The sequence below is a fragment of the Schistocerca americana genome, chromosome 6, assembly GCF_021461395.2.
Source record: "Schistocerca americana isolate TAMUIC-IGC-003095 chromosome 6, iqSchAmer2.1, whole genome shotgun sequence".
Lineage (NCBI taxonomy): Eukaryota > Metazoa > Arthropoda > Insecta > Orthoptera > Acrididae > Schistocerca > Schistocerca americana.
The window spans coordinates 271,961,570-271,976,689 of record NC_060124.1 but is presented as its reverse complement, the minus strand read 5'-3'; the positions used below and the strand labels follow the sequence as shown (position 1 = coordinate 271,976,689).

The following is a 15,120-nucleotide window of genomic DNA, read 5'->3' as shown; positions in this document are numbered from 1 at the left end:
GGCGCGGCACTCGCGACGCACCTAGACGTGGTCGCCTCTCTCTCTCTCTCTCTCTCTCTCTCCCTCCCTCCGCCCCCCCACCGCATCTTAAGCCAACAGCGAGGCTGTTGCACCAGCCGTCACAGCATTCGTTGTTGCCACGACTTTGACGGCGCCGGTTGACATCTTTCTTCGCGGGTAATTCTCTCGATATCGTAAAGATGTAAGAAGAGAAAAGCATTCTCGCAGCAAGCGACATTACATCTCTAAATGTTCTTCCCGCGTTATCGAACAGGTCTCAATTATTACGTCTAGATTCATTTTGTCCCGCTTGGAATTATGGTTAGAGGATAATAAACACACGCCGCAAAACCTAAAAAGAAGAATGATTTATAGCCGTTGCAAGAGGACTTAACTAGAATAACACTGCGTTCAGTGATGAGTGTTTAACTGCTTTCGCATGGAGTCTGCGAGACGCGTCCCATCTACAAAGCAAGTCGTTTACTGCTATGTGATGGAGCCGCATGTACAGTAATTACTGCTGTCGATCATACTTTAGACAGTGCGCACACAAATAACAGTGGCGGCGCTAGTCTCTTGCTATTACATTGCTTTCTCCTGATGGGCACAAAACAAGCGCGCAGGACTGGAATAAGTGCACAAAATGTTTTCGGTGAGAAAGCAAGCTTAAGATTAAATGAGGATAGCAAATCCCTGACGTGAGTTTGGGCATACGACAATTGTATGTCTCGTGTTTCACGTGTAAAGTATTAAACGAACTTTTAAGAGTGTGCCAGGTAGAGAAGGCACCGATCAAGTGGGATAGCGAGAGGTGACTACCGTGCCCACACACACCATTCTGCGGCAACGACCAAAGACCGTTTATAACGCAACTGCAGATGAAAGTAGCGCCACCTGGCAATACTGCGCTTCTAGTTGCACCGCGGTTGTTCGCCTTGTAGTGACTACGATATCGTGCAGAATCAACTTATAAAAGCCAAATAGGAAGCAGTTGATCAGATCGAATGGAAACAAAGCACATCAAAGCCGAGGCACAACAAAATGACACGAGGAGAAGGACCGTAAAAACTATAAGACAAAGAGTTTAAACGAGGTTTATTTATACGAAACTATCCGGCGCATTAAAACTCAAACACCCTGTCTAGAAGGTAGGGAGGACTAGACTGTACCGCGCAAGCGGAGGTCACGCCGGTAGGAATCCCAGCTGGCCAAGATATTATACGTCAAGCAATGCTTTCGACACGAAAACTCTCTATGTATACCTAGGGAAATAGGACGCTCAAGCCTGACGTTTATCAGTGCCAGGTATCAGTTGTAAGTAGGCAGTTTATTTTTTTATGTTGGTAACGCCATGTAGTGCTCTATATGAAAATCACTGACTCTGCTGTGGGTTTGCTCTGTTGTGGCCCATTACCTGTCTGCATGTCAAGTGTCAGCACTGTCTTCCCATTGGAAGGACAATACCACTTCTTCAAGACTGCATGGAAATCCACTACTTCCGTGTGCATTTTCTTTTACTGCTCAGACTTTGAGGAAAACACTGCAGTTTTATTGTGATGAACGATCAGGACTGTCTTCATGGACTGTGAGGAAATCTTTGCTTTTGACCAACAGTATATCAATAAGTGTGTGCATTTGATTTCTTTGTTATTGTAATTATGTACATTTTTTTCAAATCTGTATTGGCCACTGCCCAAAACAATTTGTAAAATTTTTTTGTGGGGAGCATGGGCGCTATGTAGGTAGGCTGTTTAGGTTTTTATGTTGGTAACCCCACGTAGCGCTCTGTGCGAAAATCTTTGGCTGTGCTGTGTGCAGTCTGTGGCTGGTTTGCATTGTTGGAATGTTCGCCATTGTAGCGTTGGGCAGTTGGATGGGAACAGCGCGTAGCGTTGCGCAGTTGGAGGTGAGCCGCCAGCAGTGATGGATGTGGAGACAGAGATGGTGGAATTTTGAGAGCGGACGATCTGCACGTGTGTCCATCAGAAAGAGTAAATTTGTATTATTGGATATCATGAACGGCTACATATATATGATCTCCTTTGAACATTATTAAGGTAAATACATTGTTTGTTCTCTATCAAAATCTTTCTTTTGCTAACTGTGCCTATCAGTAGTTAGTGCCTTCAGTAGTTTGAATCTTTTATTTAGTGGCAGCATTTACGCTCGCTGTATTGCAGTAGTTCGAGTAACGAAGATTTTTGTGAGGTAAGTGATTCATGAAAGGTATAGGTTACTGTTAGTCAGGGCCATTCTTTTGTAGGGATTATTGAACGTCAGATTGCGTTGTGCTAAAAATATTGTGTGTCAGTTTAAGCACAGTCATTCATTAATTTTTCTATGGGGACGTTTCACAGTGAACCATCTTTTACACTTCAAATGCATTTCTGTTATCTTCGAACTGGCAACAGTGAACTTGTAGCTGTCACGACTGACTTCATATTTTTGAGCAGCCCGCATCGAGCCTCCGGCCCAAGCCTAATTATTCTTCCCCAATACAGTCTTGCATCAACTCAGTTAGCTGCAGTATCCACTAGCAAATACCAGGTATTTCATAATTCCATAGTATTGCAAGTTTAGATAGTGGCAATGCGACAAGAGTGATTTAATGAGAATTAAAACGTATCCAATATTTATGTAATGCACTTGAAACGTAAGGTCAGCAGAAAAAACTAAATACCAAGGGCAGTTTTCAGTAACATATACCAGTCGCACTAAACAGGAATCCATAGCCTTGGAAAAGTGGTTGGATATTTATTTTACACCCAGGGTCGATCATACAAACACAGTGTATTTTGCCCTGTGTTCTGTGCGACTGGTTTTGTCCTAAAAATAAATTTTATTGCAAATCAGTTCTTCTTAGGAAAAGCTTGTAATAATAAATTGTGATAATGCCCTTATATGTTGCATAAAGTTTCTGTCCAGATATATAGTTGATATTGCTTGTGTTCGTATTATACTAAAACTGGTTAGTAGAAAAATACCTTACTTTACGTATTTTATGTTGTATTTAAAAAAAGTTCTTTTCTGTGACGGAAAAGCTACCAAGTCAGATTAAAATAGCAATGAATAACTTGAGGTACTGTTGGTATCAATACTCCTGTTATGATATTATGGAGATATCTATAGTATTTCGGGTATTGGTATAGACTTCTTAGCAAGGAGGACGTAAGAAGCAGACTGGCAGGAGCAAACCCAAATCGAGCGTACTAAAATCAAAAACTGATTTTCACAAATTTCCGAGAACGTGCAACTGGAAAACAGGATTGTACAGAACTGAATGAAGAACTGAGGGAAAACTGAAAAGGTAGTGCATCGAGGCATTTGAGATGTGGTGTTTTAGAAGGGTGCTAATAACACTGGAAGTGTAAAAAGTTGTCCACGGAATCGGCAAGGAAAGGATTATGTCAAAAATGAAACAATTTGGTACACTGTTGTTAGTCGAGCAGCTGTCATGTAGCAAATAGTTATATTTTGTGACTTCAGTTTTACATATTTTATGGAAAAGAATGAGAGCAGTTGTGTTGTGATTTTTTGTGATAATGATTTTATATAAATTGGTCTGCCTCATGTATCGTTATATCCAACTGGTTTATAAATGTTAATCTACATTCAGATCCGATGATGGCATCTTTACTGTGTTGAAACCGGTCATCCAGTAAACAGTATTTAAGCGATCTTCGCTTTTGAATAATTTCTACAACAGAGTGATCGCACGAGTACACACTATGTGTTCATTGCAAAAAAGACATTATTTATTGCATACTGGTATTGTTTAATGTGTTCGCACTTTGCAAGTTGTTGTTGTGGTCTCCAGTCCTGAGACTGGTTTGATGCAGCTCTCCACGCTACTCTATCCTGTGCAAGCTTCTTCATCTCCCAGTACCTACTGCAGCCTACATCCTTCTGAATCTGCTTAGTATATTCATGTCTTGGTCTCCCTCTACGATTTTTACCCTCCACGCTGCCTTCCAATACTAAATTGGAGATCCCTTGATGCCTCAGAATATGGCCTACCAACCGATCCCTAGTTCTAGTCAAGTTGTGCCACAAGATCCTCTTCTCCCCAATTCTATTCAATACCTCCACATTAGTAATGGGATCTACCCATCTATTCTGCAGCATTCTTCTGTAGCACCACATTTCGGAAGCTTCTATTCCCTCCTTGTCCAAACTATTTATCGTCCACGTTTCACTTCCATACAAGGCTACACTCCATACAAATACTTTCAGAAACGACTTCCTAACACTTAAATCTATTCTCGATGTTAACAAATTTTTCTTCTTCAGAAACGCATTCCTTGCCATTGCCAGTCTACATTCTATATCAAATGGCTCTGAGCACTATGGGACTTAACATCTGTGGTCATCAGTCCCCTAGAACTTAGAATTAATTAAACCTAACTAACCTAAGGACATCACACACATCCATGCCCGAGGCAGGATTCGAACCTGCGACCGTAGCGGTCGCTCGGCTCCAGACTGCACCGCCTAGAACCACACGGCCACTCCGGTTGGCTGCCATTTGGTTTCTGTACAAATTGTAAATAGGACTTTGGAAGTACCGCATACATTTTCTTCATTAAATAAATGTAAACGTTATCAAATGATTGAATGACACTTTTCCTATTCTTTCAGTTCTCAGGGATGTAAATAATTTACCACATTGTTTAGACAAGAACTTCCACTATGAATTTAGGTGTACATATTGATAAACTATTATCGTTGCTTGCTACTATATTTCTATCTTTTTGTAAAAAGGGTAGTGCCTCATAACTTCACTTTCACCGTTACGATGCAAAGCCGCGCAGCAGACCGCTCTCCGAACGTGCGCAGTTTTGGCTTTGACGTACAAGCGAGAGTAATCACTGCAAACAGGTTAGACTCAGTACTGCAACAAAAGGCCAGGGAAGCTGTACTAGACTCACTTGTTTCGAATAGTCAACTGAGGCAAGGAAGTCTGTCGTGTAAAGAGGACGATGGAGTGATTCTGTGGTGCTCGTTGTGTGGCAAGACACTTAGCCATTTTCTACACATTCTCTTCTTTAAATATTTAAAGGACGCTGATAAGCTAGCCGTTGAATGGCCGTAAGCGGCAAACTCCAAACACAACCACACACACGCACACACACACACACACACACACACACACGGCTCGTCATCCACCGCGGCGTGGCGCGCACCTGCGTCGTCCTCGGCGGAGCGCGCGGCGACGCGGGCTACGAAGGCGCCGACGGCGGCGTCCTCGGACACGTTGGCGGCGTAGGCGGCGCGCAGGAAGCGCGGGGGCGCGCGGCCCGCGGCGGCGACGGCGACGCGCAGCGGGCGGCGGGCGACGCGCGGCGGCGACCCGGCGTCGGCGGCGGTCACTTCGAGCGCGAAGCCGCGCGCGCGCCGCTCCGGGGGCAGCGAGGCGAGCGGCCGGCGCAGCCGCAGCGCGCCCGACTCGCGGTCCAGCGCGAACACGGCGGCCGCGTCCGTGTCGCCTGCGCCGCCGCCCGCCGACAGCGAGTAGGAGACGCGGCCGTTGTCGCCGGCGTCGCGGTCCACGGCCAGCACGTGGCAGACGAGCGCGCCCGCCGCCGCAGACTCGGCCACCGCCACCGCGGCCGGCGCCGCCGGCGACACGAACTCGGGGCTGTTGTCGTTCGCGTCGCGCACCACCACCCGCGCCGTCACCTGTCGGCCAGCACACACAATACTCACCTCGCGAAGGGCGTCTGCTTCGGGGCCGAGAGAGAGAGTCAAAGACCACATTTTGAAAGAGAAATGAACACTGTATGGTGGCTGCCTCAAGCCAGGTTTGTGCTCTGTGATGTTTTGCCAACCTCGTGAACCACTCGCAGTACTTTTTACACGTGACTCATTATCCTGTTCAAGTAATAAACCACTTACGAAAAGACCACATGGCATCGGATTTTCGTAATTGTTTATACTCGTGGTATCTGATGTCCAGATCTCAAGTATCAGTTTCCCAAAGCAGTTCGACTCATCTCTCAAAAATTCTCGACAAAATCGACTGTGCGGTTTTCCAGGCGTCTTTAATTCCCTAATTCGAGGACAAATTTTCGATAGATCCTTTAGCTCAGTGGTAGCAGGTTCGCTTCCTGTGTAATCAGCCCACGTTCGATACCTGGTCAATGCAAATTTTTAAAGAAAGGTACATGTTCTACGAGCTTTTCCGTGAAGCATAAAGTAAATATTGATGAAAAAGTAATGTCGGTAGCGCTCGATACTGGTAATCGCTGGATATCTGATCCCAGTCTCGTTTCGGAATTTTTTTCTTTCTTTCTTTCCATTTTTTCATTTTTTATTTTTTGCGTTTAGTTTGAAATCCACATCGTTTAAATTAGTATACAGGGTGTTACAATACGATATCGACGCACTTCGAGGGGCTGTGGAGGGTGCCTTGAAGGCACGCTACAGGGCGTCGAAGCTATAAGCCCCAGCCCCTGCCAGTAGGCCACCCCTTCGGCTGCAAACGTGACTTCGTACGCTGACCAAACGCAGGTGAAACATTTGTTGTTCGCTGATCGTGACTGAATGCCACATTCGATACAGAAGAAGATGCAGCTAGCTGCAGCATAGACAGGTCTCGTCTCCTATGAATACGATCCTCTGTTGCCTTCATACATGACGGTTCCGGACACCTTTTTCCACCTGAAGATTATTTTTCTCCTGTACACCGAACAAAAATTGGAGATTGTAGATGGGTCCAAGAGAAAAATGAAATGCAGACGGAAACCCGTGTCCAAAACCGTCATCTGCCGAGGCAACAAAGCATCGCATGCATAGGGGACAACGCCTGCCTACGCAGCAGCTGGATCCACCTTCCCCACTGGCGATCGTGGCAGGTACCAGCAATCACCAAATGACAAACAACACTGCGAGTCGTCCCGCCTACGGTCCGTCACCGTACAAAGTCACGTTTGCTGCCGAAGGGGTGGCATTGCGGCAGACGCCGGCTGCTGTAACTTGAACACTTTGTGGCGTCGTTGACGACTTTTCCAGAAACAGGTTCGTATTCTCAATCCGTCCCTCAAGGCAGCCTCTACAACACCCCGAACTTTGTCATTGTCAGGCTTGCTTTGTAACCTCCTCTATAATGCATAAAATTATGCTAATTATCACATATCTGTCATTTTTTATGAAAATTTCACGTCGTATCATTTCTAATGACATACTGTACACAAACATCCCGCTTTCGCTGCAACTGTAAATATTTATTTACCAATCTTTTACAAAAGACTGTTTAAATTTTAAAAAATCATATTTTTTTCTTCTTTATATATTTTACACTTCAGGGAAATGCTCGTAGAACTGGAGTTTTGTTTTAAAATTCGCGTTGGCCCGGAATCGAACCCAGGCTGCTCATGGCAGGTAAGCATTCTACCGCAGACCCACAGGGCCCAACAAAAAACTGGCCTTGCAGGGGGAATTAAAGACTCTGGGAAAACTTCGAAGTCCATTTTATCGATAACTTTTAAGAATACCATGGGTCTGCATTGGTGCATTGTTATTTGAATTAAAAACTTTAAGAACCAGTAACAGAAAAAAATACAAATAAGCGTTTCCCATGTCTCCTTGGCAAGCACTAGCACTTTTCAGGCAAATGTCAGACGATCTGGTAGTATGGGCAGAGGGGGCTCAGATGTGAATGTTTCGGAGGGAGTTCCTAGTTCCGACATTTGCCCTACGCCTAAGGAAGGAAGAGGGAAGAACACTAGACTTTAACGTCCAGTCTATTGTGCGGTCATTACAGACGGAGTACAACCTCGGATTATGAAAGGATGTCTAAGGAAATCGGTCGTCCCTTTTCAAATAACCATCCCGGCAAGGCAAAGGTCACGAGTTCGAGTCTCGGTCCAGCACACAGTTTTAATCTACCAGGAAGTTGCATATTAGCGCGCACTCCGCTGCAGAGAGTTAAGTATCATCCTTGATATACAGGTGCTTCAAAAATACTTTTATGAACTTTGAGGACAGGTTCCTTATACGAAAACAAAAAAAAATTAGTTAATGAGAAGTTGATGTTCAATGGCTTTCCAAGTACAGCCCAACAACTTTGCTTATGTATGCACACGTTTGCTTCGTTCTCTCCTAGATGGCTTTGTGTTACCTGGGAGAGTTGTTTACACACTCGCCATTCGTCTGTCTTCAACGAATCCATTGTGTATACGTATTGTATGGAACTGGCGACCTAGAATCGACGGAGAGGCTTCGTCCCTGCCGTAGCCCACAGTGGTTCACAACCTCAGAACAGGCTACAGCATTCCATTCACCCCACTGCCGCCCCGCACCGAACCCAGCGTTATTGAGAGGTTCGGCCCTCACTGGACACCCCCCCTCTCCTCCCAACTCTCGAGGAACGTCTCACACCAGACGAGTGTAACCCCATTGTTTGCGTGGTAGAGTAATTACGGTGTACGCGTACGTCGAGAAAGTGTTTGCGCAGCAATCGCCGACGTAATGTGACTGAGGCGCAATAAGGGGAACCAGCCCGCATTCGCTGAGGCAGATGGAAAACCGGCTTAAAAACCATCCACAGGCTGGCCGACACACCGGACCTCGACACTAATCCGCCGGGCGGATTCGTGTCAGGGACCGGCAAGCCTTCCTGTCCGGAAAGCAGTGCGTTAGAGCGCACGGCTAACCGGGCGGGCTTGTGTGTATGTACTAGACGTAGTGTGTTAACTGGAAGCCCTCTGTTCAGACACGACAGGATATGCATTTCATGAACAGGCGGACATGATTTTTAAACGGGGCTCTGCGTATGGAAATGGACACGAGGCTGTACGGCTGTATCAGATGACGTTACCAGACCAAAGACAGCCGAGTCATCGAACCTTCGATGCTATGTATCGTCACATTGCCGAGACAGGATCCACAGCACCACAGACTGCAGACCCAGGGAGACCACGTGCTGCTTGTACCCCTGACCTGCAAGAGCGAGTTCTAAGGGGTGTCGAAGAAGAGCCAGGTATCAGTACAAGACAAGTGGCCCTAGTCTGTGACAGATCTTGGAGGATACTTCGCCCATGTATCTGTATCATCTTCATTCTGTGCGGGGTGTTACACCTGCCAATCATCCAACAAGGGAGAACTATTGCTAACCTGCCAATCCATTGATGTCTCTTCAGTTCTGTTTACAGACGAGTCAATGTTTCGAAGAGGCGGAACAATAAATTTCCACAACCAACACATTTGGCGTGATTGCAGTCCTCAAGCTACAGTACAAGATAGACATCAGCATCAGTTTAAAATTAATGTGTGGACTAGAATTGTAAGTGATTTTCTGGCAGGGTCATACGTTCTCCCAGGACGTCTTACAGTTGCTGCCTGCTGGGACCTTATTCAGAACATCGTCCAAGACGTACTAGAACACGTGGCCGTAAAAGTAAGAAGAAACCTATGGTTTATGCATGATCGAGTTCCAGTGTATTTCAGTCTCAGTGTTCGAGGCGATAGGTAGATGAGGACCAATTTCATGGCCGGCACCGACCACAACCCATCGTATTATTGTCTCTGGGAGCACCTGGATACAGAAACTCTTCATCATTGCGTGATCGAAGCCTGTGACACCATCAGGGAGTATTTGAAGGGTGTGACAGTCCATGATTCGACAAGTGCATGCATGATTAGAAGCAAGAGGGGGAGAATATGTCGAGCGTTTATTATGGGTTTGTGTGTTGATGACGTCCATTCACTTACACTGTAAAGTTCCATTAATAATTCTAAAATAAAGGACCTTCGGATATATATTTATATGATTCCAGATTGATATTTTCACTCTGCAGCGAGATGTGCGCTGATATGAAACTTCCTGGCAGATTAAAACTGTGTGCCGGACCGAGACTCGAACTCGGGACCTTTGCCTATCATGGTCAAGTGCTCTACCATCTGAGCTACCCAAGGACGACTCACGCCCCGTCCTCACAGCACACACACACACAGGCAAAGGTCCCGAGTTCAAGTCTCCGTCCGGCACACAGTTTTAATCTGCCAGGAAGTTTCATATATTTCTATGATTTGCTTTTCTTGTTTTAGTGTAAAGAACCTGATTCCAAAGTTTATAAAGGTATTTTTGAAATATATTTATCTACCGACAGTCAGCAACAGAAATAGTAATGTGGTATCCCCCCCCCCCCACCTCCCGCCCCCAGCGTTGCAGCGTTGTCACTTACAAGGGCAGAGAGTGGCGTAGAGCCGTAGACAGAGAGAGAGAGAGAGAGAGAGAGAGAGAGAGAGAGAGAGAGCGCACTCCGATAATGGCCCAAAGCACGCACAGCACGCGGAGACAACTGCGCGCGCCGCTGTGTTGCGGGATACGTACCGTGGCTGCGAGGCGCTCGGAGCGGTTGGCGGCCTGGTCTGTGGCGCGGATGACGAGCGTGTACTCGCGCAGCGCCTCGTAGTCCAGCGGCTGCTCCAGCGTCAGCGTGCCCGTCAGAGCGTCCACGGTGAAGGAGAGCGCGGCGGCGGTGGCGGCGGGGGCGTGCGCGGGGGCGGCGGCGGCGGCGGTGCCGAGCGCCGCCCCCGGCGCGCCCCGCGACGCGGCGAGCGCCGCCGCCACCTCCTCGGGCGGCGGCAGCTGTCGCACCAGCGAGTAGCGCAGCTCGCCGTTGGCGCCGGCGTCGGCGTCGCTGGCGCTCAGGTTCCAGACGGCCGAGCCGGCGGGCACGTCCTCGGACAGCAGCACGGTGACGGGGTCGTGCGGCCAGCGCGGCGCGTTGTCGTTCACGTCCACCACCTCGACCCGCACCGACACCGCCGAGCTCTGCGGGTTGTTGCTCGACGACGTGTCCAGCGCGCGCACCTGCCGCAGCGGCACAGCGCGCGTCAGTTCGACACTCTCGCCTCTCGTCGGCCTACAAACTTCCTCGATAGCTGACGATATTTTGGCAGTGCAGCCGATCGTCACTTACGCGTGATACTTCATCTGGGCAGATGCGAGACATCTTCAGGTGAGCAATCGGAGACTGTCATCGAAACCTAACGTCGGCTATGTGGGCAGCCGATGTCAGATGACTCGCCTGAGTATGCCTCGCAGGTGCCCGAGTGAAATATCGTAAGAGGCAGTGTGCAACAGCCGGCTACTCTCTCAAATATCATCGACTAATGTCGCCAGCTTTTGACCTGGCCAGTATCTTACGAGAAACCGGCGAGCTTTTATCTTTATAAGTCACCATCATTTCAAGAGATTTCATAGTATCCGATCTTGTGCTAATATTATCATCCCTATGTAACCAAATAACCGGTATAACATTTTTATATATATTCTAATCTGTCTGCCCTTACAGTTCTCTCCCTTTACGGCTCCTTCTTCATTGACCTGTCCCTCCATTTGGTAAGGAACTTCCATAGATCTCTCCCCACAACTATTCTTTCTATTGCTTCTTCATTTCGTAATTTGTCTATATACTTAATGTTTAACATACTTGGAAAATACACTTCAATGAGTCCAGTTTCTGCTCAGATGATGATGATGGCGTGTGACGAGGGCCTCCCGTCGGGTAGACCGCTCGCCTGGTGCAAGTCTTTCGATTGGACGCCAAATCGGCGACTTGCGCGTCGATGGGGATGAAATGATCAGGATTAGGACAACACAACACCCAGTCCCTGAGCGGAGAAAATCTCCGACCCAGTCGGGAATCGATCCCGGGCCCTTAGGATTGACAGTCTGTCGCGCTGACCACTCAGCTACCGGGGGCGGACTTTGCTCAGAATTTCTAACGGTCTATGATTCACTTCCATGTAGTGCTCTGCTCCTGATGTACACTTTCAGGAATCTGTTCCTATTCTTCCTCTTTCATATCAGTGTCAGCTCTTTTATTCATGAAACCATTCTCTCTTGTTCAAGCTTACTCTGATACATATTCATTTCAACTGAAGACATGAAAATAGCTCGAAAACTACACATCGGATCAAACAAAGTTATAATTCCGATTTGTTTGTCTCGGAAGGGGACATCCAACGATACCATATTCGACCCGTCACCCCACCACGTGCGTGGGTGGCGGTAGGAGAAGTTTGATCTCTATAGCGACAGCCCCCGCTTTTTATCGCTGATTACGATTTTACAGAAAAATCTACATACGTTTTGGCTCAAGCGATTTCTTCATTTCGCGACAGATGGTGCTGTAATCGGAGTAGTAGAAATAGGTACACGATCGTAATTTACAACATGCTACTCAGTGGCCCTTGAATATCCAATGGGATGTGCGCCCCCACCTCCATGCTGCGAGGATAGTACAGGCCAGTATTTCATAAACTGTAATTGAGAACTCTATTTGCAACATCGTATTCTTCCGGCATATCGAACAGGGGATTACTCAACGCGCCACCGTGGCCTTGTAGCGAACTACGACGTATCGTAACAGGCAGTACACTGCGACCGGAGCAGTGCAGATCTAGAACACATAGCGGCTCTAAACATTACAATACTTCCCCAGCGTTTACTACCTGCAAATCTACCTGTCATTTGGATAACAGACCTGTATGTGAACCATGAATATCAAAAGTGAGTGAAATGATCCTGATTTACGGAGAATGCAAGAGAAATGTTAAGGCTTCTGTTGCCTTGTATGCCGAGCGCTTTCCAGCAAAGCTCGCTCTCTTTCGTTCTTTTAGAAGGTTGTGAACGCCTTTATGTCCGGCAGGAAGCAAACGTGTTACAGAAGAAGGTAATGAAATAGCTTTACTACCGTCAGTGCACCACAACCCACGGATGAGCGCACTGCAATTACAGCGCGACTCCCGTATGTCCGTAAGTAGTATCCTCACAATACTGCATTGTCGTAAGTACCGTTCATACGAAGGGTCGCTGCATCAACTTCTCGGCGCCGATATCCATGACTCAGTAGTGTTTTGTGAATTGGGGCGTCAACAAATGCAAACGACCTCCACGTTCTTTGCCGAGATACTATTTCCCAATGAATCTACATTCACAAACCATGGTAGCGTTAACTAGCATAACATGCATTACAGGAGTGTAGTCCCCACTGGTTACGGCAGATTGATCATCAACGTCCATGGACGGTTAAAGTATGGTGTGGCATCATGGGGAACAAACGCATTGGCCCGTATTTTACCGACTGCACGCTGAACAGATCGAACGTTTTTGGAAGAGGAACTACCGGTGCTACTGCTGGATGTTCCACTGGACGTTCGAGAAGTATGTGGTTTCAATATGACGGCTGCCCAGCGCATTACGCAAATGAAGCACGGGAAGTATTAGACTGTGTTTACACTAGCCGGTGGGTCGGCAGAGGTGGCCCTATTATTTGGCCCGCTAGGTTGCCAGATTTGACGTGGCCGAAATTCTTTCTGTGTGGATATCTAAAAGATAAGGTATAACAATAGTGCCAATAGGCCGTGAGAACATGGGCGTCCGCATCAAAAACGCCTGTACTGGCATTCCCGCATAGATGCTTCTGTCCTGTGAACGGTCATTTCAAAAGCAGATCACTGAGTGTATTGAAGTCGGCGTTACTACGTTTGAACACTTGCTGTAGTTAGAAAAGTAGAGCAGCGTTGACTCGAGCCACGTCCACAGCGGCGCGTCGAGTAATCCTCTAGTTAGATACGTCGGAGGAATACAACGTTGCGAATGCGGCTTCCAATTAGAAGTTATGAAATACTGTCCTGTCCTACCCCTGCAGCGTGGAGGTGGAGTTCCACGTGCCATTCGATATTCAAGGGCCGTTGAGTAGCATGTCGTAAATTACGATCGTAATCTGAGATAATAAAAACAGGGGTCAGCACTGAAGATTTTGAAGTTGCCCCCCGCCACCCATGCGCGGGGTGGGGTGTGCGGTCGAATGCGGTATCACTGACTGTCCCCCTCCGAGACAAACAAATTGAAATTATAACTTTTTTTGACCCACTCCGAAGTTCTCGAGTTATTTCAATGATCTCACCCAGCCGTCCTGCGTAACATTACTTTCTAGACAGGAAGAATTCTTTCACTTCTCCCATTACTATGCCATTCTCGACTGTGCTTTTAACCAAGCCATCGTTTTCCTTTCCGCCACTCATTTCTTTTTCTTTTGTTTATTTATCTGCAACAGAGCCCTATTAATAGAAAATAGCCGAATGACTCGTTTACACACACACACACACACACACACACACATACACACACACACACATACACACGTACGTACACTGCCCCCTCCCCCCCCCCCCCCCCCCCCCCCCACACACACACACATTTCTTCTTAGAGGATGGGTATAATTCCAGAGCTTTTTAAGATCAACAGTAGATCGGTACTACTTGGCAGCTGACGTTTATAGTTACCGACAAAGCCATTCATAACTGGAGTCGAAAAGTGTTTCGTTAACGATAAATGAGACTCTCACAGCACCACCACAGTAAATAAGACTTTGAAGTGATGATGTGGGACATACTATGTGGAAATATGGAAGGACGCTCATGACCACGCGGAAAAAAGGGCTACCTGGGAGCCACTCAACCGAATTCGTTATGTGTCACAAGAAAAAAAAAAAAAAAAAACTACAAGTCTCCAGAGATGGGTCTCGATGTGGAATCTGTGATTTGTGAATATGGGGTTGAGCAGACTTCAGCTCAGTCACGTGTACCATGCAGGACTGAACAAATGTTGATGCCCGAGTACTTGAGGTTGCCAAGTTCTGGTCTGCTTGTTTCAGATCTGTAGTATTTACTTTTTCCTTAGTTAAAATAAGTGTATTTGTGTTAAAGGTTGTTTTCTTCTGACTCTATAAATAAAACAGAATCCAAGAATGGACAGACCAGCTTCGGATTCTTGCGGTGTAAGGATTTTCAGAATCGAGATTTGACTCATAAAGGTAGGAGAGCTAATGAGGTAGAGTTTCTGGTCGCCAGCTTCTACACCAGTATCTAGACCTGTCTGCAGTGCCTCATAAGTTGAATGGTTGCGGGTCGTTCCGTCGGGAGGGGAAATTAAGTTCGGTGGCAGCTCTCTGTGCTGTAACATTGCTGTTGGCTATGTGTCGGCATTATAACCGCCCTCTCTCTTCGACAACATAAACAAAACACACATTCTACTACACGTACTTGCCACAGTGATCAACAGATAAGCTATTCTTCGGATAAAACATTCATTCATGGCGAAGGAA

General features: G+C 46.9%; 1 protein-coding gene across 1 annotated transcript in view; it reads right to left on the bottom strand.

The window, feature by feature from the left end:
• LOC124620087 (protein dachsous) overlaps nt 1–15,120 on the bottom strand; it is a 327,560-nt gene that overhangs the window by 122,271 nt on the left and 190,169 nt on the right. The window contains exons 12-14 of the mRNA XM_047146756.1: nt 10,569–10,816; nt 10,334–10,469; nt 5,200–5,679 (exon numbers count right to left, since the gene is read on the bottom strand). Of these exons, the coding sequence (XP_047002712.1) occupies nt 5,200–5,679; nt 10,334–10,469; nt 10,569–10,816 (864 nt within the window). The remainder of the gene's footprint in view (nt 1–5,199; nt 5,680–10,333; nt 10,470–10,568; nt 10,817–15,120) is intronic.